The 21185-nt window shown below is 50.1% G+C and overlaps 9 protein-coding genes across 9 annotated transcripts; 2 read left to right on the forward strand and 7 right to left on the reverse strand.

The window, feature by feature from the left end:
* Positions 1–724: 724 nt before the first annotated feature.
* N7477_005407 (uncharacterized protein) lies at positions 725–1151 on the reverse strand (the record flags this gene model as incomplete). The annotated part of the gene is made up of 2 exons (XM_056967070.1): positions 725–830; positions 919–1151. 2 exons carry the CDS (start codon positions 1149–1151, stop codon positions 725–727), a joined length of 339 nt encoding a protein of 112 aa, XP_056821824.1.
* Positions 1152–2148: 997 nt separating this feature from the next.
* On the reverse strand, positions 2149–3351 carry N7477_005408 (uncharacterized protein; the record flags this gene model as incomplete). The annotated part of the gene is made up of 3 exons (XM_056967071.1): positions 2149–2359; positions 2434–2896; positions 3207–3351. 3 exons carry the CDS (start codon positions 3349–3351, stop codon positions 2149–2151), a joined length of 819 nt encoding a protein of 272 aa, XP_056821825.1.
* Positions 3352–3815: 464 nt separating this feature from the next.
* On the reverse strand, positions 3816–4772 carry N7477_005409 (uncharacterized protein; the record flags this gene model as incomplete). The annotated part of the gene is made up of 2 exons (XM_056967072.1): positions 3816–4289; positions 4347–4772. The coding sequence occupies 2 exons, from the start codon at positions 4770–4772 to the stop codon at positions 3816–3818; spliced, it is 900 nt and encodes a 299-aa protein (XP_056821826.1).
* A 372-nt stretch (positions 4773–5144) lies between these two features.
* Positions 5145–5744, reverse strand: N7477_005410 (GNAT family N-acetyltransferase; the record flags this gene model as incomplete). The annotated part of the gene is made up of 1 exon (XM_056967073.1): positions 5145–5744. The coding sequence occupies one exon, from the start codon at positions 5742–5744 to the stop codon at positions 5145–5147; it is 600 nt and encodes a 199-aa protein (XP_056821827.1).
* A 964-nt stretch (positions 5745–6708) lies between these two features.
* On the reverse strand, positions 6709–7777 carry N7477_005411 (MOSC domain-containing protein; the record flags this gene model as incomplete). The annotated part of the gene is made up of 2 exons (XM_056967074.1): positions 6709–7110; positions 7226–7777. 2 exons carry the CDS (start codon positions 7775–7777, stop codon positions 6709–6711), a joined length of 954 nt encoding a protein of 317 aa, XP_056821828.1.
* Positions 7778–8175: 398 nt separating this feature from the next.
* Positions 8176–9049, reverse strand: N7477_005412 (putative pyroglutamyl peptidase type I; the record flags this gene model as incomplete). Its single annotated transcript, XM_056967075.1, has 2 exons — positions 8176–8847; positions 8939–9049. 2 exons carry the CDS (start codon positions 9047–9049, stop codon positions 8176–8178), a joined length of 783 nt encoding a protein of 260 aa, XP_056821829.1.
* A 783-nt stretch (positions 9050–9832) lies between these two features.
* N7477_005413 (cytochrome P450) lies at positions 9833–11651 on the forward strand (the record flags this gene model as incomplete). The annotated part of the gene is made up of 5 exons (XM_056967076.1): positions 9833–10054; positions 10112–10228; positions 10276–10378; positions 10437–11148; positions 11210–11651. 5 exons carry the CDS (start codon positions 9833–9835, stop codon positions 11649–11651), a joined length of 1596 nt encoding a protein of 531 aa, XP_056821830.1.
* Positions 11652–13397: 1746 nt separating this feature from the next.
* On the forward strand, positions 13398–15376 carry N7477_005414 (uncharacterized protein; the record flags this gene model as incomplete). The annotated part of the gene is made up of 2 exons (XM_056967077.1): positions 13398–14770; positions 14848–15376. 2 exons carry the CDS (start codon positions 13398–13400, stop codon positions 15374–15376), a joined length of 1902 nt encoding a protein of 633 aa, XP_056821831.1.
* Positions 15377–17053: 1677 nt separating this feature from the next.
* N7477_005415 (putative checkpoint protein kinase (SldA)) lies at positions 17054–20853 on the reverse strand (the record flags this gene model as incomplete). The annotated part of the gene is made up of 3 exons (XM_056967078.1): positions 17054–18166; positions 18196–19761; positions 19864–20853. 3 exons carry the CDS (start codon positions 20851–20853, stop codon positions 17054–17056), a joined length of 3669 nt encoding a protein of 1222 aa, XP_056821832.1.
* Between the last annotated feature and the right edge of the window lie 332 nt (positions 20854–21185).

The following is a 21185-nucleotide window of genomic DNA, read 5'->3' on the forward strand; positions in this document are numbered from 1 at the left end:
TCGATTCTTAGAGACGACAATAACTTATAGACAAAGCGTTGACGCTCTAACCTTGAACCGATTCAAGAGCCAGCGTACCGACTCCAAGAATATTGGGGGTCTGGAGGACTGTTTGATCGGTCGCCGCTAACTAGATCTTTACTAGTCAAGGGGCCACTGACCGATGGACCATCGAGAGCCGACCACTCCCGGAAGCGGTGTCAGCTCCAGATCACTTTGGATAACCTATGACCTAAGCACACCCCATAGGCATCGACCTAAGAAAGTCGATGCTTTCCTTGAAACAACGGAAGAGTCTCAATCCCGAGGATCGAGACACTGGAAAGGGATAGTCGCTGCCTACATTCAGACTCTGATTATGGACGGAATATGTAGAAAGAGGCCGGAAGTTTACTGTAGTCACTCGGCATAGCCCGCCTAAGTCAATAGTGATCATAGAGCGTGCCTAGTTTGGATTCTACATTGTTAGGTTACACTTCTCCTGTCTCAGCTTTCGTGAATAATGTCAAGGTACTCCTTGTAGGTATAAGGTAGAGCATCGGAGAGCTTCAAAAACTTCACATTCGCGTAATGGTGCAGAAAAACCTGATACAACCAGGGTCAAGCCACCCCAAGGCGGAGCTATGAAATCATCTTGAAACATGCAACAGACGGCGTTCAACCGAACACGTAGAGAACGGAATTTTGCCACACATATCTCCGAGATCATCCATATCATAACTATCTAGGTCTCTGAAAAAACAAGAGATAGTTCGGCTTCACCATAATTGTCGTCGCCATCTTTCTTCATATTCAATACGATTTGATCATCCGACACTTTTCCCTCGAACCTAAGTAAAAAAAAAAATGAGTCAGCCTGTCGAAAGAATATGATGATGCATGACAAGCATTCAAAGAGGGAGAAGAAACAGGACTAACCAATAATACTGATCTTCGTCCACGAAGATCTCAATTTGATCATCTTCCAGTTTGGTGATGGTACCAGCCCGAGAGTAATTCTTCTTTGATACACCGGTATAGGAGACAGTCCATTGACCGGTGATCACAGCGGTTGACCCTTGTCGGAAGCCACCATTAGTCACGAGAGTGATAGTCTCATCTTTCGTGGCGTAGCTGGTGTTGGTGTTCAATTTGCCTTGGTAAACGCGCATCGTGAAGCGGGAAGGAAGTTGTCCTGAAAGGATGATTTGGTCAAGAGGAATTTGAGATGAAGACTTGAGTCGATGGAGGGAGTACCTTGATATGGAAAGAGTACACAAGAAAGACAAATCTCCTTTTTTATACCTTTATGAGACATAATGAGTAGGGTACCCCGCCTGGTGGCGAGCTGAACCTCATGCACTTACAGTGGGGTATTTCAGCTGGAATTCTCAAATTACATACGAATGTCATTGATGGTGACACAAGTTATGTCCACCTGCAGAATTTGCCCAAGCAACATGCGGGGAATATTGCTTATAATGTGTGATAGCTCCAATTGATGTCACACCGTCACTGTTGACCTGCAGAATACCCACAGGCAATACGTAAGATGCCCTAGGCGAGTTTACCTGGTCATAGAAACTTGTAAAGGGCTGAGGAATTCAAGTTGAGTAACACAGCGTGTGAATGCTACAAGTTGTTAATTGGGTTCAATAGGTATTCGGGTTGACAATTAAGAGCCGCCTATTTTCTGAAGCTACTATCGAGCCAAGCCAGTGGAGATAAAGAGATGAGGCAGTGATAGCTGTCAATCGTAGTCCTCAGCTGCGCCATTAGACCAAGTCCGGCTCCATAGATATGCCTCGGCGGACCCTTCGATCACTACGGGACAGGAAGATCCACCAATGGATGAGGTCATATGAAGATGTTGACTTACTGCAATCGACACATCAAAGTCAATGGCTCTGCAGCGTTCCACCTTCCCCGTGCCATCAATCGTCGTCTCCTCTTTCGCGCCTCCCAGTCGGTGAGGCTCACGGCCGGTCAGAGGATGATGGAAACAGATGGGCCACCTCGACACCAATGATGTTAGTTTTTCCTAGGCTGAGCATAACATCATTCGAAGTCTGCCACTATCTAGTATCTTGTGTCACTCGAGTAACAGACCCAGATTGAGCAAGACGTCTTTACTAGTCTGATCTGATAGTCAAAATCTCACCATTAGATTTAAGATAATCGACTAGGTGTTGATGGTAAAGTATTCATCAATGAACTTGCACTCGCCGCATCACTCGACCGAGGACCGGGCCTCGAAAGCTCATTGCCCCGGTGCTTTTCCTCTCTCTTCACCTTTCGTTTCCGACTAATCTCAGTAAAAAGCTTATTGATGGCCGGAATACACGTGCATATCAATCCCAATCCACCTTCCGCGTTACTACTGTCAGTCAGCAACGAAACAAAAATCTCAGAGGCACAGACGCAGAACCAAAAAAAAAAGGAGAAGACACTTACTCGCAGAGCAGAACCTTCATGAATCCATTGACTTCAACAGCAGTGCCCAACTCCATAATAGCCAGCGCCAGACGATATATACTGAAAACGACAGCGATACTACCCGCTCCAAGGATAGAGATGACATGCAACTTCTTAGAAAAAGATATATGCATATTCCAAGTCAGAAATATAGGAAAAATCAAAATAGCCAGATCGGTCACGACGCTGACGACGGAATGCGTGATAATAATGGCGGATCGGTTTAAGCATGTACCGTCGTGCCGACCGATCTCCCAGTACAGGCGAATGGGATTGCAGGTGAAGATCTTGACGAACAGAACGATCATGTAGTATAGTATGATGGAGATCAAGAAAACGTAGACTGAAATGACCTTTCCGCGATATGGGCTCCAGAGCCGAATGAAGATGTAAATCAAGGATATTTTGACGCATAGGACCATTAAAACGTAGAAAATAGTCGCTATGTAGAAGATCTAGTGCCGAATATCAGTTTGAGTCTCGACAGGGTCCGGCTGGAGGCACTTTGGTTTTTTCCGAAATAGAGGAATCCGTGCTACCGGAGTATGTGTCTGGATTATGAGCTATAAGCAATTGTTCTTGAAACAGGGAAGGCGACTGTACAGAATAGAGTGCAAATACAATGGCCCACAAAGAGGAACTGCGTTTGTCAGTGACACGTATATTGAGATGTAAAGGTAGTCAAACCCGTGCGATATAACAAGTTACTTTTGGAGTTAGTAGATATATCGATAACATAGAACAGCACATACCATCTTCAATACCGACCGGGTGACGCAAATAGAACGCAGAGAAAGCGCGCAGCGCTACAAAAGGCGAGACAATAGCGAAGGATAGAATCTGCGTTGCCAAACTGATTTTGTCCAGGTGAGTGCTCATCTGTACTGAGCTGTTCATGATCGGAATGCGCCGGAATCATTGTTCTATCGGGTCGCCATGGAGCACAAAATCCGATCATCAAGTATGTGAGCACCCTGACTGTGTTGAAGATGATACTTTCGTCATGAAAAAGATAGTGGCGATCGTCGAGGCCAAGACTAAGACCGCGGTCGGACACTTTGAGAGCCGCCAGGAGTAATGATGTCATCCAATGTTTCCCGAGGGGTCGTCGGAAACATAACAGGCCTTTATCTACTGGATCAAGTTCAAGAGCAATTGAGTGGAAAATACTACAAATAGAAGTGAGTCGGGGCTTTCGGTGCCTGGCCTAGTGGGAAAGGTGTGGTGGCCGGTGGTGCCGAAGCTATCCATTCAATATGGGAATTCGGAGAAACAACCGGATCTGCACACTGCACCCAATCTATGTTTTAAATCGCATTTCCCGTATAATAAAAGTATGCTCAATATGCTTCTTCCATGAATCAAGAATGCAGCCAAGGTGCCGACAAAGCCCAAAACAGGATCTTCGAACCCAATTGCTTCTCCGCGAAGTCCAGGAACTCATCCTTGGTGAATGGCTTGTTGGATTTCGGATTAATCGCCGCCAGATCCGGCTCCTGCACCGCAACCACGTTAATTGGCACCTGATCTCGATACTGAGACATATAGGGATAGGCATTATTCTCCATCGTCTGTTTATAGGGGATATCATCAGGCCCACCAACACCGACACCATTCGCTGCAAAGAAGGCGAACGAATCCGACAGGTAGTTGTGCTCATTTGCCCAGCCACAAGGCCAGAAATTCACATACTGCACGACGTAGGAACGATTGAAAACACTGGCCGCGTAGCGGGCATTGTCGAGGGTACCCTCAAAGTATTTCTGGCATGTGTAGCCAGATGCATTGTGGGATTGGACGTCGATTGCAGTTTCGGGGAGATTGAAGCCGTAGACCTTGTCATCGAAGGTATCAGCCAGAGCCTGAAGCAGGCGCTGAAATCACTCGCGCACGTGAGGATTCCATTGTGCGGTTGCCCAGCCACCCGGAACGAAGTTATTATCGCAGTCATCTCCGTCGCACTGAGGTACGCTGCCATTGTTGTAGAGTGGTCTGTGTAGATAGTTTGGGACTGGATTATTGGCGTTGCTGAAGGTGCGGTCTTGAATTTGGACCCAAAGATGCTTGCCTCGGGATTGGGTGCGGTTGAGGTCGTTGGCGATGGCAGAGAAGTCGTATTGGTCTCGCTGAGGTTCAAGGGATTTCCAAGTGTAAAGGCTTTGGATTCCTTGAATCTCAGGACGCTCCAAGAGAGTGAGAGCCTCATCGTCAATGTCGCTGGTGTAAAGCCATTGGGCGATTGAGTAGTTAGAGGTGGATCGGGCTGAGACGCTGTTGGACAGCAGACTTGCTAGAGGAAGACCGATTCCCAGCTTCATGATCGTGGTCTTGGATGGTGGCTTTTTTATGAATATCGACCTGGAATGAGATTTCTTCAATCTGAGGTATAGCCAGTCTATGTATGACTGAAGAAACAAGACTATTGTGACGGACCCTGAAAATTTCCCGATGTAACTTGGGCCCACACTACACTTTGAAATGTCAATCCACGGCTCGAGGTCCATCATCACCAATCTGATTGAGAAGATTCTGAAACATACGAATCCCAATCCACCTGAATGTCAGACACTCCCCACATCGTCAGGAAGGTCAATAGAGAACCGAACTATGAAGAGTTGTGCTCACTCTCTGCATAAAAGCGGTGGCGTGAGTCAAGTATCTCCAAGCTGCCGTCCATAATCCATCAAAGTCTAGAAGGAGCCCAAATCATCCAGCCTAACAATCCACAAAAGGTCATTCCCAAACTCATCAACTACTCCCCCAAATGTCCGCGCGACCAACCCAAATTTCTTCATCACCATCCTCATCGGCAGATTCTCAGAATAACTCCCAATTCTAATTTCTGCAAGCCCTAGCTCACACAACCCATACTCGAACACTAGCTTCAAAGCCTCATACGCGAACCCTTTGCCCCTCGCAAATGGCTGAAGCACAATACCCGCAGCACCAGCACGCGGTCCATCAGGTTGAGTGTCATCACAAGGCCCTATCCATCCGAATCCCGTAATCCCGATCGGAGTATGACCGTTCCAGATGAGAAAATGGAGGTGTGTCAGAGGGTGCGAGATTGTTGTCCAGCGGTGAGCAATGCTTTCGAGTTCGTGGGTGCTGGCGTCGGAGATGGATTTATCGAATTTGGAGTTTTCTTGGTTACCTAGAATGTCTAGTAGGGTTGTGGTTTCAATGAGTGTAGGGATGCGGAGAGTGATGTCTTTTGTGGTGGATTGGATTTTGAAGGAACGGTCGCCTGGGTGGCTAGACAGTTTGTATGAGCCGGTTGGGACTTTCATGGTTTCCAAATGGTGAAAAAATGAGTGGTATTGTCGGCTGCTGTGTGTCTTATTTGAGGGTGCCACTCCGAGATTACTGGGAGCACATGGAGGATTTAGGTTGACTTAGGTCCAGTGACCTTGTGGCCGATGCGATCGAGCCGAAAGATTGTAAAGATCGGGGTTGACTCAACCTGACTCGACTTGCGAGCGCAGATCTAGATGGGGCCAAGGCATGACATGTGACGGGGCTATGTAAATTAATGGTTTATCCAATGAGTGTACACAATTACACAACCAATCAAGTATGACTGATCGTGAGATATGGTACATTGTCCTCTCTGCCTCTCTAGGAAGGCGGATATGACCTAGTGGGTTCGAGGGTTTCGAATTGCGCGAAACATTTTGATCGTAGATTTCTTGGCGGAAGAGCTATTTTGACTTTTAAAATAATCAAGGGCTTCAAGACAGGAGCCCTCCTAGATTAGAACGGTGTTTCACAAGACACATACTTTATGACTCTTGAAGCTTCTTTGTTGGGACCTGCAGCATGTTCCCTAGTTGGTCCCTTATCGGCTACGCTGGTCCATGCTTGGTCAGTAACGGGTTTTATGTATCGAGATGCACGTTGCCAATAGCTGCTCGGGATAATTCGGTACCCTGGATGGCAAGCGAGAATCGGTGAACGAGAGCGAGGCACCCCCACTATCATCCTACGTCTGGGATCGTCGTTTGGTGAAAGAAGATGGAAGCATATTGATGGTATGCCGTATGATTATGCTTTGTTTTTTACCTCTTTTTGATCAAGGAACAAAACCCGAGGTGATAAATACTGTCATCCTTCCACTCCCATTTCATGGCTCGGGGTCAATCTCAAGTTGAGTTTGAAGCGCCCAATGACAACCTGAGAAAGCCCCAGCAAGATCAGGGCCCCCGGAAACATGGGAAAATACGTTGACCAATTTCAATGAATTTTTGTAAAACTTCAAAAGCCCGTGATATACCGATGCTCATTTGTCTCCTCAAGCACCTCCAGCCTCATGCCCACCTCGACAACCCCTTCACTGCGCGGCGCACTCAACATTCCAAAACATGGCTTGTACTTGATCCCCTCATCAATCCTCCGATAACTTACAAGTGTATCCCACGGCTGTTTCTTATGCTTCACCGCAGAATCCGGATCCACATTCGGCACCTGACACCTCGCACACCTCGCCACAATATCCAGATCCAGCGGTTTGCCATCCCCGCTAATCCGAACGGTCTTCCACGAATCCTCGCTCCAAGGCGTCTGGCCTCTAACAACGATATTAGGTCTGAAACGTTCAACGGTTATAGGGTCAACGCCTTTGCGACGAAGACGGGAGTTTAATTCGGCGAGAGATGCCTCGGAGGCAATTAGAATGGGAAAAACGTCTGGAAAGCCGGTCGATTGAATCCGGCCCAGAAGACTAGGGGCCCCATTTCCTTTCAGAATGCGGGGGGGTTGGGCCTTTGTAAACCAGTGCTACTGGGCGGCCTAGAAACGCGGAGAAGGGGGCATTGATAGACTCGTTGTAGATGTGACCGTCTGTATCATTGTCCCAGATCTTGACTGGTGCGATGGTCGTGTTATTATTTAACCAGTCCAAACTCGGATGGCAAGGTATGCGCACAGTTGTCATGGTCTCAGAACCAATATCTGGGATCGTAACAATCAGATCGAGGCCCTCGTCGCTAAGAGCTGTGCCAATGCGCGTCATGTTGGGGATCTGACGAATCGTCAAGAACTCATTTGTCTTGGCGTCGACGAGCATCCAGCGGCGGTCGAGATCGAGGCCATGTTCTTTGAGAAGAGTTTTCTGGACCTCGAAGCCACGGCATGACTTAATTGGGTACATGCGCAGTGAGATAATCTCGCTAGACTGCCGGGGACGCCAGAGGCGTAGGCCTAAGCGTGGAAGGATTGTGGACTGCGCTGTGTGAGTCCATCCTTGTACTTTGGAGAATAGAAGGATGGGAAGAATGATGAGGAAACCCAGGACTAGGATTGAGATGGGGGTTGCCTCGAGCATTCTGGCTGCTGGGAGGAAGAAAGAGTGAGGTTAATGTACGTATTGATCGGAGGTAAAGTTCTAGTTCGGTCTCGGTTGATAAGCGTTTTGCCGTGGTTGGCCGCCTCCGAAAGCTGGAGAAGTTGGGGTTGATGTCATAACGGGTATAGTTGGGAGACGGGCTACTAGCTTCATCGGTACACGATATACAATTTTATGGTAAAAGTCATTCATACTGCGATGTCGAAGCGGATTGTATCAACATAAAGGCTTATATTGGATATTAAAAGACAGGGAATTGAGATATGTACTAGACGCGCATGAAGACGTGGAGAGATTGACAAGAAAATGCTAACTGCACCAATGAATGCATCAAAACGCAAAAGTATTAAACGAAACCAGAACAATACCTAGCCCACTTACGAAGAACGATTCTCATCGATCCAGCAAGTTACCAACGTCTTAATTAAAGCCATCGCAATATTCCGTCCCAGGTCGATGTCAGCATCCTGCGAGGCCGCAGGAACATGCAGGAACACCACATTCCGATCCTGCCCCTCCATCAGAGCCAGCGACAAACTGGTATAAAAGATAAAGTCACATAGATAATGACCCGGGTCCTCGGAAATGCGCAGATCCGTCTCCGGCGGAGCATGTGATCTCCAGGTCTCTAGGAAATGGTCATCCGGCGGGTATGGGCCTTCCTTACCAGACTCAGATCCAGGGGTGAGGGTAGGCGGCAGGCCTAACTCTTTCCAGCGCCTCTCGCCATCCTCGAATCCAGTACGGCCCTGGATATCGGTGATAAAATAACCATCTCGATGCGCGAGCGACTCTACAGAGTAGTATGGCCTCGGCGACGCAATACCAATATGGAGCACGATATCAGGTCTACCGCCATGCTGCGCAGCGTACTCCTTCAAAATATTTGGAAGAGCTTCGCGAACAGTCGCATAAGCGACTGAAATCGGGGTTGGGTGGACATGGAGAGAGACGCGGCGGTTCGCGCCCTTGGGGGAAGAAAAGTCGAAAGAAGACGGAAGGGAGGATGCGATCAAATAAGAAGCGTTGACAAGGTTGGTCTTGAAGGGCTATTGACACGGGTCAGTGGAATTCAACTTGAAGGTTGAGGGCTCGGAATCGGATTCGACCTGGATCCGGACGATCACTGGGGTCACTAACGCCGAACCCTGTTATCAGCACTGAAATCTCGCTGGGTATGGGCTGGGGCTGGGCTGGGCTGTCCACCGGGGTCGAGTGGACTGAGGGTGCTGCGGGGCCGTAGTCTCCCATTTTGTTATGTTAGGTTATAAAGGTCGAAGTGTTTCAATGTCGAGAGGTCAGTTGCCTCCGTGCGGAGGTGACTGAATGCGGGGGGTCTTGGCGCTGCATGATCCATGGCTTGATTGTTCCTTTCCGGTTGTGATTCGTGGTTGGAATGCATGGTCTAGTTTCGATGTGGCCGGCGCTTGGTCGAATAGCTATCTAGCTGCATTGACCTAGATGATGAGTGATAGTGTGTATGGCCAGGGTGGCCCTGCTGTATGTGGTTCAAGAACTCGGGATGTATATATTTCCCTGTGGCCTCGTCACACCGGCTGCGTTCGAAGACACTTCCGTGCCACTTTCATTTCGAGTCTTGCCGGAGGACTTAAAATTGACTAGCCCACTTCAATTATTCACACTACAGCAAAACAGGAAGTCCAGGGATCCTGGGCGTCGGTCGGAGACGAAAACTCTCGAGATGCCTATTGGAGCAATTCTCTTAAGATCGGCCCTCGTTTTCGCATTCGACGAATTCGAACCGTACAGATTAACTTCTGTTCATGCAGATGTCAAACCAGACTCGGAGACTCCAATTCCGGGCTCACAGACCTTTCCCAATTGACTCTACTAGGGCCCGGAAAGCCTAGCTTCCGATCGTCGTCCGTAGTTGTGCGCCAGGTATCCGCTCCGGCTGGGCCACACCCGAGTAATCTACAAAAGGAGTGGCCTGAGTGGCTCATGTTGTATGCTTCGTCTAACACCTCTCACATCTTTATTGTTGCTTCATTTGGTTTTTTTGTTTTGTTCAGCATGGCTGTGCTCCTGGAGTTTCTCGATACCCCCTACCTACAGGGTGTTTGCATCGCTCTTGTGCTCGTCTTCGCATCCAGCTTCTGGGAGGATTTTTCCGATGAAATCCCATACGGACGTCTGCCACTGGTGGGCAAATCTGGATGGGATCTAAGCAACCGGAAGGCCAGATCTCAGTTCACCAGTTCTGCACGAGCACTGATTGCTGAGGGGTTCGCCAAAGTACGACAAATGGTGCGATCCGAAGAGTAAAGGCTGATCATCATCCGTGGATGACAGGGCATGAGTGTGTTCCAAGTGATGGGCTCTACCAGACCATTGATCGTTCTGCATCCAAAGTATATCGATGAGATCAAAAGTCACCCGCACCTCAACTTCGAGGGCGCCACGAGAAAGGTTAATTGCATGATCCGCATTCTCGGAACTGGGTTGATTTCCAACAGAACTTTTTCGAGGATCGAATTCCCGGGTTCGAACCGTTTCACTCAGCGGGTGCTGGTAAAGTCCTTATTGACACGGTTCGGATCAAGTTGACCCGGGCACTCGGTGGGGTAATCCCGACTTCATTGGGGCTCCAAAGTTGGGAGATTCTAATGCATCCCAGGCTCTTTGACGATTCCACTTACTAGAGAGACAGCTGCGACAGTGAAAGATGCCTTCCCTCCTTCAAAAGGTATTGCCGAAGAAGCCTCATCACCTATCTATACTGACTCGCTTCAGAATGGAAGACATAACTTCTCGCAAAAGGTTCCCTATATGGTAGCACGGATGTCAACACTGATCTTTATGGGAGAGAAGGACTGCCGGGATGAGGAATGGATCAATGTCTCGGTCAACTACACTATCGATGCCTTCATGGCAGCCCGCGAGCTGCGTCAGTGGCCATCTATCCTGCGTCCGCTGGTGCATTGGTTCATCCCGGCAGCCCAGAAGCTGCGCAAGCCCCAAGCCGTCGCCCGTTCTATCGTTAATCGAGAGATCGAGAAGCGCGACATGATCCGTGCCGGCAAGCTGCCAGATGACTCGCCTCGGACCCGTGCCGACGCCCTCGACTGGTTTGAAGAGCTGTCAGCGGCGTCCAACCTACCGTATGACCGATCTCAAGGCCAAGTGGGATTGTCCATGGCGGCCATCCACACAACCTCGAATCTACTGACTAACGTCATGTATGACTTGACGGCGCACCCCGAATATATCCAGTCACTTCGCGATGAGATCCGCACTGTTGCCATCGAGGATGGAGTCTTCAAGAAGACCAGCCTGCTCAAGTTGAAGTTGATGGATAGCGTGATGAAGGAGTCGCAGCGTGTCCACCCGTGAGCATGAGTAAGTGCACCATCCATACCCGATAGTCTGTTCAAAGTAGTCACTCCCAAGACCAGCCTCCCTGAATCGACTTGCTACTAACGATATTGCCCTTTCCGACGGCACCGTGATCCCCACTGGCGCGACCATTGTGGTCTCCGCACACGTCAATGAAGACGAATCCACCTACCCACACGCACACATCTACGACGGCTATCGCTTCTACAAGAAGCGACAAGAACCCGGCAATGAGCACCGCTTCCAGCTGGTTACAACGACGCGTGAGAGTTTCGGCTTCGGCCACGGCCTGCACGCGTGTCCGGGCCGATTCTTCGCAGCCAACGAGTCCAAGATCCTGCTCATGCACCTGTTGCTCAAGTACGACTGGAAGTTCAAAGAGGACCACGGGAAGCCGAAGAACTTTGAAAATGGCACCGAATCTATTCCTGACCCAACTGTTGAGCTGTTCCGTTCCCGTAAGCCGGAGGTTGACCTAGGTGTACTCGGAGAGTGAGGCGTCACTGGGGCGCGGATCGTTGGTACAACTGGATCCCGGCCCGCTTGTGCCCTTTTTCCCTTGAATTCCGCGGTATCGGTATCGGTAGCGGTATCAAAGCAGGCACGTGCTTATTTATCAACTTCTGAGCTTCGGATCAAGGGCATAGTGTAGATATATAGCACATTGGATCGATGATTTATGATTGAATTGGTTTGTATCTTTTCTGACTCCATTGATGCATTCTGAGGAGGTTCGCTTAGTCCATAATAAGTGAGATGGGTAATCACGGCAGACACGGCGTCCTCTGTTTCAGATTCACGCAAACGCATGACTCGAGGTAATTCAAATTTGAGGACGTTTTTGGCATTCAAGAGAGTACGAATTCAAGGTCCCAAGCACCAATTCCCAAGCACCAAGCCCAGAGTAGAGAGTACCGAGGACCACGTTGACAATAGCTCGTGCGTAAATACGGTGTACCGGTACCACGCGTGCCCGACGCGACTCGACGCGACGGTGGAGTCACTTTTCCCAAAGAAGTAGAATTGAACTCGAATCGCGGCGTTCACGAATGACGAGGCGGTCGAGCCGGCTCGAGCTTCACCGCACAATGGTCAAAATTCGGTTCCTTGATCTACTCCTATTCTTGCAGTGAAAGAATAGAGCTACAAAGCTATAGAAGCTCAGAAAGCTATAGTGTATCCATTATGGGCTGCCTTGGACACAAATAATCGAGAACATGATTCCGCCACCTTAACCGCTGTATGCAAAGGCCATCACCGGCGCAGTATCTCGGGAGGATCAGCCCTTACAGTTGACTCGGGACTTCTGCTTGTACGGTAGGGGCGTTAACCGAGCCCACGATCGATGGGAGCTCCATCGCGATCAGCGATCCAATGGGCACTGGACCCCGTTGGATCCCCTCTCTGGGTCTTGCGGGATCTCTGGGTTCCCAGCCTCCCGCTCCAGTACCGTAAAGTCTCCAACCTTGGGCGTTCTCATGGTGCTGTTCCCCATCCGTTGTGCCCTTTGCAGCGTGCATCAAGTAAGGTCCAGTATGCAGCCACGCTCACTAGGAAGGACTCGGAGAAGATCTAAACAATAATAGAGCATTTCCGGTAGACGAAGAAGAGGAACCGGGTTTTAGTTTCGCGAGTAGCGCAAAGTCGCGGTGTCCACTTCTTACCTAGCAAAAGTGTACAACTGGAAAAAAAAAGTACAGTGGAAGTCGCAGGTACACCGCGAGTGCCCGCATCCCCCCCTAAAATACAGGTACCAGTGACCCCAACGCCTCACTCGACGCCCAACCTCTCCTCCTCTCTTCCTCTTCCACCTTCCTTCTCACTTTCCCTTCTCAACCCCCTCCCCACTTCCACCACTGCGAGCGTTCGCAGTCGTGTTTTCTTTTCTTTTGTGTTTTTGCCCGGTGATGACGACTTTCTCCATTCCCTCTTAGCTGGGGTGGAGCCGATGTGATCTGGTGATATTCCGATTATCTCTCAGTTCGCGCATTCCGCGCATCTGATCACACGCCAACGCCCGTTTCCTTCACCATCCGCTTTTGCTCTCGTTCGATTTCCTTCTTTAACTCACGACTCACGACCAATTTAAAACGACCCACGCACTTTGATTTTTCAAAGCTGCAGCCAACCCAACCACGTTTCCCCCCCCCGGCCCCGGGGTCAGCCTTCCGCCGATATCTCTCACGATATCGAATTGACCAACGCTCCAACTTTGCGAGCGCTAGATCGCGAGCCCGCTACCATGGCTCAACGTCAGCTGTCGCGTACGCTCCCCAAAAACTTTACTTTTCCCTCTCTCAATGCCGACGGGCCCAAGACCCCCGATCGTCCCTCCGCCTCGATCGACGTTCCTCCCCCGCCGCGTCATTCCATCTCCAGCTGCCGCCTGCCTCGCGTTCGCGTTCGTTCCGGCACTGATGTCTGCGCACGGATGGATCTGGATATCTTCCGCTTCCAAGGAAATCAGGACGTCGCTCTGCCTTCCATCGAAGTGAACAACCAGAGCGTCGCGCTTGACGCGTCCTTTTCCGATGAACCCACCAGCGACAAGCGCTTCCTTGCACCTCCGCGCCAGCGCATGGTCTTCAAGACGCCTCCTGCGCAGATTGCCCGCGCGGAACACGACGGCGGCGACACCGAAAGCCAGTGGCCCTCGTGGGATCAGACACCCGCCGCCTGCAACATCCCCCGTCCCGACTCCGCTTGTTCAAACCACTCCGACTCATCCATCGAGTCAATTGAAACTTTTGCCTCGCGACCTTCAGTAGGAGGAAGCTGTACGAGTGCTGAGAGCGACTTTGACTCTTATTTCCCTCTTGAGTTCCCTAAAGAGCCCGAGATGAGTTCTCCTACCCTGCCCAAGAAGCATCGGGTGATGCGCTCCCAGACGAAGGATAAGTCATGGAGTCGCGAAATGGACAACCACTTGTGGAACACGTATCAAATGTACCTGCAGGATCCTACCATGACTCCTTTCAAGATGACCCCGGGCAGTATCCCGCCGCTGGGCGTTACATCTCGAGTCTCTCGCCGCGCCAAGAAGACATGGGAGAAGAACCATCGCATCATCAAGTCTTATTCCATGCATTCTACTGACCGCAGCGGGAGCTCCACTCCAAAAGCAGTCGAGGGTACCACTCAGACTATTTGGCCCAAGTCTGATGCTAAGACGCGCCGACGACTGAAGCTGCTTTGTCGCCGCAAGTTCTGCATCATGCCTCATTACCAGCGCATGATGCAGTCTCGCAGCCCAGAGCCTGCTGCAGACATGCTCGGCGCGAACACGGAATCGCATATTCGTGATTTCGCAGACAACAGCACTGCAGCTTACGGCACTCGGGACCTCGGCGTTTCCCTTATCTCCACATATGATCCTACTCCGCTAGCGCAGCTCGCTGAGGCTCCTTTGCCCGAAGAGCCCAACACGGAATGGTTCAACAACCCGGTTCAAACCCCCTCTACCAATCACATGCCTCCACCCGTCAACCAGCACCTTAATGTTCATTCTACTCACAATATTCCGCGCCTGGGATCGCCCTTTGTATACAACACGTGGGGACCTGGAGGCTCGGGCCGCCAAGTCCAAGATCTCCCTCCCCGGCCCGGACAATGCATGTGCCTAGTCGTCGTACCCGCCGCAATACTCATTTGGTGGAGAGGACCCCTCGGGATTCCGATGATGTATTCTCCAGCGACGTTTGTGAGGATATGGAACCCTCCGATGCAGAAGTACAGAACCGGTTGGAGCATTATATGCGCGACAACAAGCTCCAAAGCATGGGCCACGGTCGAGTCCGTGTTCGCAATCGAGGTGCTACTACCAGTGGTGCTGTTGGCCCGCGGGATGTTGACCAACTTTTTTCACCTCCTTCATCCCTGAACTCATCGCAAGCGGAAGAGACCACACCCGTCGCCAAGCCGCCCCACCCATTGCTGAGCCTCCAGCAGGGCGAGAACATCAAACGCCTGGGCTCACCCTTCAAATTGGATGGCGGATTTAGGCGTCGTGATGCCCCTCGCCGTTTCGTCCGACATGCACCTTCGCTGTCGGACCCTTACCTGACTAGTGGAATCCCGCCATATCGAGGCACAGTGGCTAATCCATCTCCCATGGAGCAGGACAAGCCTACTGGTCCATCACTGCAGGATCCCTTCGAGGAGGGACTCTCCGATGCCGAGCGCATCCGCCGGCAAATCCTAAACATGCCATTCGTGCGCTAATAGAGGCGCATTTCTGCTGTCAATTCGTTTTTGCGAGATTTCCCAATTGCATAATGACCTCAACGACCGAGATGGGCGCTTTATTTCTGTGCCTGCCCTTCTTGCAGCCTCTTATTTATGACAGCCACGGCCTTTGACGACTGTAATGATACGCTTGATGGCCCGGTTACCAGATCCAGTCTGGTACTTGGGCAACTCTGAAAATTTGCTTTTTCCACGACCTTCACCCTCCGAAGAGAAAATTGTGATGGGCCTGTCCTCCTGATTTTGTCGTTCTCCACATCCGATGATCATCCTAAATTGCAACTTGAGTCTTTCAGCGCTTTGATCATGATCACCGATGGACAGTCGATCTTATTGGGACTTACTCTCGTTATCGCCTTTATTCACCGCATCTTGCCATCACTGCAGCTATGCATTGATCACCACGGTGCAACGTCACTCCCTTTCAATACTCGACAGAATTGTTTTTCCTTTCCATCTTCGACTACGGGGCACCAGCCATAGCCTCAAGGTCAACAAAGAAAATCACCAAATCACAAAAACAACAGAAACAACCAAAAACCACATACGAAATCACCAATGTTCCGCTTCTTCCGCCATTGCGCGATCCACTCCCTATATTTCCTTTTTGCATCTTCATCAACCACTCCACTCGTCATTTCAACTCACAATGACAAACGAGTGGAACGAAACCGCCACTATTTTCTCTTCGGCCCCCAGAACCCTGAGACACTCCCAATTTTGAGATGAGACTCTTGATTCCATTCCCAAATTCGAAAAGTCACGCTCCTAAAAGAATGTGCAAGACGAATATATACGCAACCCCCACATAGACGAACCGCCACGAAACGACCGCCCATGAAGTTGGCACACGACACATCATCCACATTCCTGAACGCAAGCGAGGTGTTAGGGTCCGATTCTTCGTCGTTATTTCCTGCCTTCCAATCATTCGATTTCATCTTTCGTTTTGATTATCATTCAATTTCTGATCTGCATTTCCCTCCACATATCCATCATCGTTTTGCTTAATTGAAAGATTGGAGAATTCGATATGAGATGCCATTTTATTGTTGCTTCTCATGGATTTGTGGTTGGAACTGTTCTTGATTTTTACTGGCTCTGATTTTGATTTTTGATTCGTGTTTCTGACGGGTCTTTTATCTTTCATACTCTTTATCTTTACATTTCTACTTGCGCTCTGGCTGTCTTTTGTTTTACTCAATGTGGGTTTGACTTTCAAGCATTTAGTCGCGTTGAGCTTGGGTGTATGAACCTTTGAGATTGCCCAATTCATTACTTTCATTGATATTCTAATTGAGGTGTCGATTATAGATTGTAATTGTAAATGCAGGGCCTCTTCTCCTGTTTTCAAGCACCCAGACGCTAGCAACGGGCCCACCTGGGCGCAGATCGGGCGAGCCTGGGGAAAGTGGGTATGGAGATTAGAGTGACGATGACGGGGGCGCAAAAGCGTAGTGAGTTTCAATTAGGTTCGGAAGCACACTTTGGGATGCGAGTCTGAGATTTGTTCAATAATTAGACTGTATAGGGACAAGGAGCAGTAGAAAGATTAAATAAAATGAATCCAGGAAGAAACAGAATAGCACTGAGGGGGGTATAAGATCATAACAAGAAACAACCGGAAAAGAAAAAAACCGAAAACAAATCTGATCAAGAACGCTCCATCTTCTTCTTCCTCTCGGAAAGCAACGCCTCAATCTTTCTCAACTGCAACGCAAGCCCCTTCTTCTCCGCGTGAAGCACAAGCCAATCTTCCATGGCCTCGCGCACCTTCCGCATAGAGTGCAAAACCGGCAACGCAAACCCATTGAAGTTTTCCCCCTCAGCGTCCATTTCCACAGAGACCCACTTCTCAGAACCAGGATTGAGAAGTAAATCAAAAACGTCAGCCCACAGCTCGCGGTCCCAGTATCGTTTCAACGATTCTCGGATGCGGTATGTACTTGATGTGCCGGAACTGCTACGGACGGCGGCGGATTCGATGTATTTACCAAAGAGAAGGACGTGAATGACACCGGCAATTCCGTACAAGTCGATTTGGTGGGTCCAGGGACGCATTTCACGGATTTCGTTGCATTCGTGAGTACCCGTTTCCCAGTCTGCGATGAATTGGACGCTGGGACTGAATGCGTTCATGTCGATCCCACGACCGAAGTCGATGAGGGCGAGACCCTTGTTTCGCCAGCCCAGAGCTCCGCTTGGGGAGTAGTAAATGCTGTCGCGGGGATCTTGGGTTGATCCGTCGGTGCCAAGATCGAGCAGGGAGAAGGCATTTCTGGGTGGGTCTTCTTCGTCGAGGCGGACGAGACAGTTGTCTGCTTTGATATCGCCGTGGAGGATGCCGTTGGCATGGAGGGCTTCGACTGTACGGAAGAGTTCGACGGAGAAGAACATGGCAAGGGATTCTTCGAGGCCACCTTCGCTGTTGTGGGTTGAGGAGATGGGTTCATTGCGGAGAATGTTGACAAGGTCTAACAGGGTGCCTTGGCCACGATAATCCTCAACAAGGAAGCTTTCGCGCTGGTGGACGTGGAGTTCATGCGCGCGGACAATGCTATCTGTGGCGCGCGCGTGGCCGGGGGATTTGCGAAGACGTTCATGGGCGGTGCGGATCATGTAAAATTCCCAGGCGCTTGAAGGTCCGTTCTCGACCTTGACGGCTTCAAATGGGTGCCGGGCGGTGTCGCAGAGGTTGGATTTCTTGGTCAAGGTATTTTTACCACTGAAAGACATGTTTTCGTCACCAGAATCGGAGTTATAGGACTCGAGACTGTCAACGCTTTCGGCCAGACAGACCGGGCATAGGCGCCTGCACCGAGCTCACGACGGATGATGTAGCTTCGCTCTGCACCGGGAAATTCAAGAATTGGCATGTCGTATGCTTCATCATCGCCACTCTTAGATCGTCTGCTATGAGTCTTCACAAACTTTTGAATCATGGAAGAATAGTTGCTGGCTTGAGAATGGCCATGATAGCCTGCATATGTCGCTAGCGGAGGTTCTAAGGAATTCAAGATCGTGTTGCGAATGCCTTTGTCTGTCGGATTGCATTGTGCCTCCTTGATAATGACCTCTCGTCGACGCTGCTTGGGAGCAAGGGCTTTGAACGCAGTGGGACTGAATGGAACATCGGCTGTGGAGTTCACGGTGTGGTCTCCGTGATATGGCGTAGCACCTCCCAATGGACTGGACAGCAAAAGGTCACCCATTTGCGGGACACCAGAAGGTGTTCGAGGCCTTGATGGTGTTTTAGCATTGGAAAGAGCATTCCGAGCAGCAGTCATAGAGATAGAAGACTCAGTGCGCTCCACAATCGGAGTCATGAAGGGCAAACGGTTCTGGGCCATGATCGCAGGATCTCTATATGTCCCACAAGGCGGAGCATAATCTTCTGGCATCTGAGGCATGAAGCCCCTTCTTTCAGGAGTCCCGTGTGGTGAATCTTCAGGTACACCTTCGCTAATGACCGAATGAGACGTTGCATCTGCCGATTCGGCGCCAGGGACATCTCGACTGACGCTGAACTCAGTCCAATCGTCTCCGACAACACTTTCGGGGTGAGTAGTATCGCCTTCACCGTATTCCGTATCATCCAGCGACTTATGAAATGTCTGGGTCTCGTCGTCACCAAAGTCACTTGAAGTCGCAGAGATATGACCAGTAGTATCTGCAGTGCTAGCGCAATCATCATCGTCGTAGTCGCTGCCGAAACAACTATCGGCTGCATCTTCCTCTTCAGCTTTCAAAGGTTGATTGAATATGCTGTAGATTTCATCCGTAGCAGCTCGCGTGTGCATGGTCATTGTCGGCTCTCTGGTGCTCTTCCGACGAACCTTGGAGTTTGTAGGAGAGTCAAACTTCATTTTGACTGCAACATAATTAGCATCGGGTTTAGAGAAAGAGTGGTGAATGTTAAAATTACCAGTTTGAGTCTGCGAGTCCCCATGGACCTTGAACCTCCTCGCTTTACCAGATTTGCCTTCCAAAGATTCATCTTGTGCCTGCGTTGGGGACTTCTCATCAATGGCCAACTTCTGGTCGAATTGGTCTGGCAAATTTTCATCAAAGCCCGGTGCTTCGGGTTGTGTCAATTGCAATTCACTGGCGGAGTTGCCTGAAATTTGCTTCAGAGGCTCCTTCTGCGTCCGCCAATTCTTGCTCATCCATCCCCGCTTGATCGCCCTCAGTTCCTCAAAGCTGACCTCGTGCGCAGGGTTCTTGTAGTCGGGGTATACCGATTCCAGGTCGACAAACACGCGTTCTCGTCGGCCAGTTCGTGGATTTACCGCTTCTCTTACATGGTGTTCCGGAATATGCCGGGGGGCACAAACTTCTTCTTGAGGAGGATTTGGATTTGACTGTATACACAGAATCGAAGCACATAGGTCCCAGCAATTAGTCCTGCGATCGTAAATATGAGGAAGGTCTAAAGGGGATGAGCAATGTAAATTGCAACTTACCTCGTCCCTGAAAATGGCCATTTTTTCCTTCGGCGCCGATTTCTTTCCTGCCTTCAATGTCTCTCCAACCCACGGCTTTGCCTCGACCTCGTTTTCCTTCTTTCGATCTCGCATGGATCCGATGCTATCCCAGCCCTTCGTGACGCCGCTAGCAGCCGGTTGTTCGGTAGAAATCGCGTCAGCATCGGAGAAAATAGCCATCTTTGCCTTTCCAGACTTCGTCTTCGCACCAGCAGCCTGAGGTGATGGCCGGGAGGCCTGCTGGTCTCCAGAGGGATCTGTCAGGGAAAATGGGTCCATCTTCGCGGCCAGTGCGGGGCGAACAGCTGGCAGAGCTGGCGAGGATGGCCCCGCGTCCTGCGGCCGCGCCTCGTATCGATGTTGGAATTCGCTGTATTTTCGTAACAATCGTTCAGCTGGACGTGCTTCGCGATCCACGCCGAGCCTGAATACCTCGTCGGCCTGAGACCAGCGTCCGGCACCTTCTAACCACGCAGCAAATTCTTCGTAAAACAAGGCCAATCCCTCACCTATATGATGGCGTGCAAGGAATGCAAAGGTTTCGCGAGGCGCATCAGAGAATAGCCTAATGTAGTGAAGCCACAATTTGAGGTAGCGCGGGTCGTTTTTGTAGTGGGTTGACGATAGGAAAGATTTAGTCGCACGCTCCAGCAGCGGGAGGAGGCCGGACTCGGCAGTCGCTTGAGCAGAGGGGTATGCATTTAAAGTCCATTTCACATAGCGGTCGTAAACATCGAGCGGATCGTCAGATTCTCCTATGGCTTGTAATTCATTTTCGTATTCTTGGCGGATGGCTCCATTGAGTGTTCGTGTATCGTTAGGCGAGGGGGTCGCGAGGCTGTCACTGTTGCTGCCACCAGAGAAAATGCGGGCGAGTTCTCTGGCTGAACGGCCACCGGGGAGCGATTGAACGTTTTCCTTCTGCGCTTCAATAATATTGAAGTCGATGAGGTCCTCGGAGGCAGCCATTTTGCCTGAGTCGTCGATGCACGTCAAAGTTGTCGAGGGGTTCGGACTTTCTTGTTTGGTTATCGATAAACATCACATGACTGTTGCCCCGGCGATCTCCACGTGACATCAAAGTAGATGCAAGGCTCTTCACGACATTTGTCTTCAGTGATATAGTGATCAGAAATCTGTTAGATTGAAAGAAACTTGCCCAATTAAACTCGACCTTTCGACAATTTTCTGGGTGCGGACGATTTATGCTTGTCGGGGCCTCCGAGATTCCTTGTCCACACCCAATCAAATCGCAGACTCATTAGCTTCGGGACCGCAAGTATCGCATAGCTTTGCAAACT

Source organism: Penicillium maclennaniae (assembly GCF_028827695.1).
Source record: "Penicillium maclennaniae strain IBT 15551 chromosome Unknown utg000005l:1.0-2652337.0:1.0-2654196.0, whole genome shotgun sequence".
NCBI classification, from domain to species: Eukaryota; Fungi; Ascomycota; class Eurotiomycetes; order Eurotiales; family Aspergillaceae; genus Penicillium; species Penicillium maclennaniae.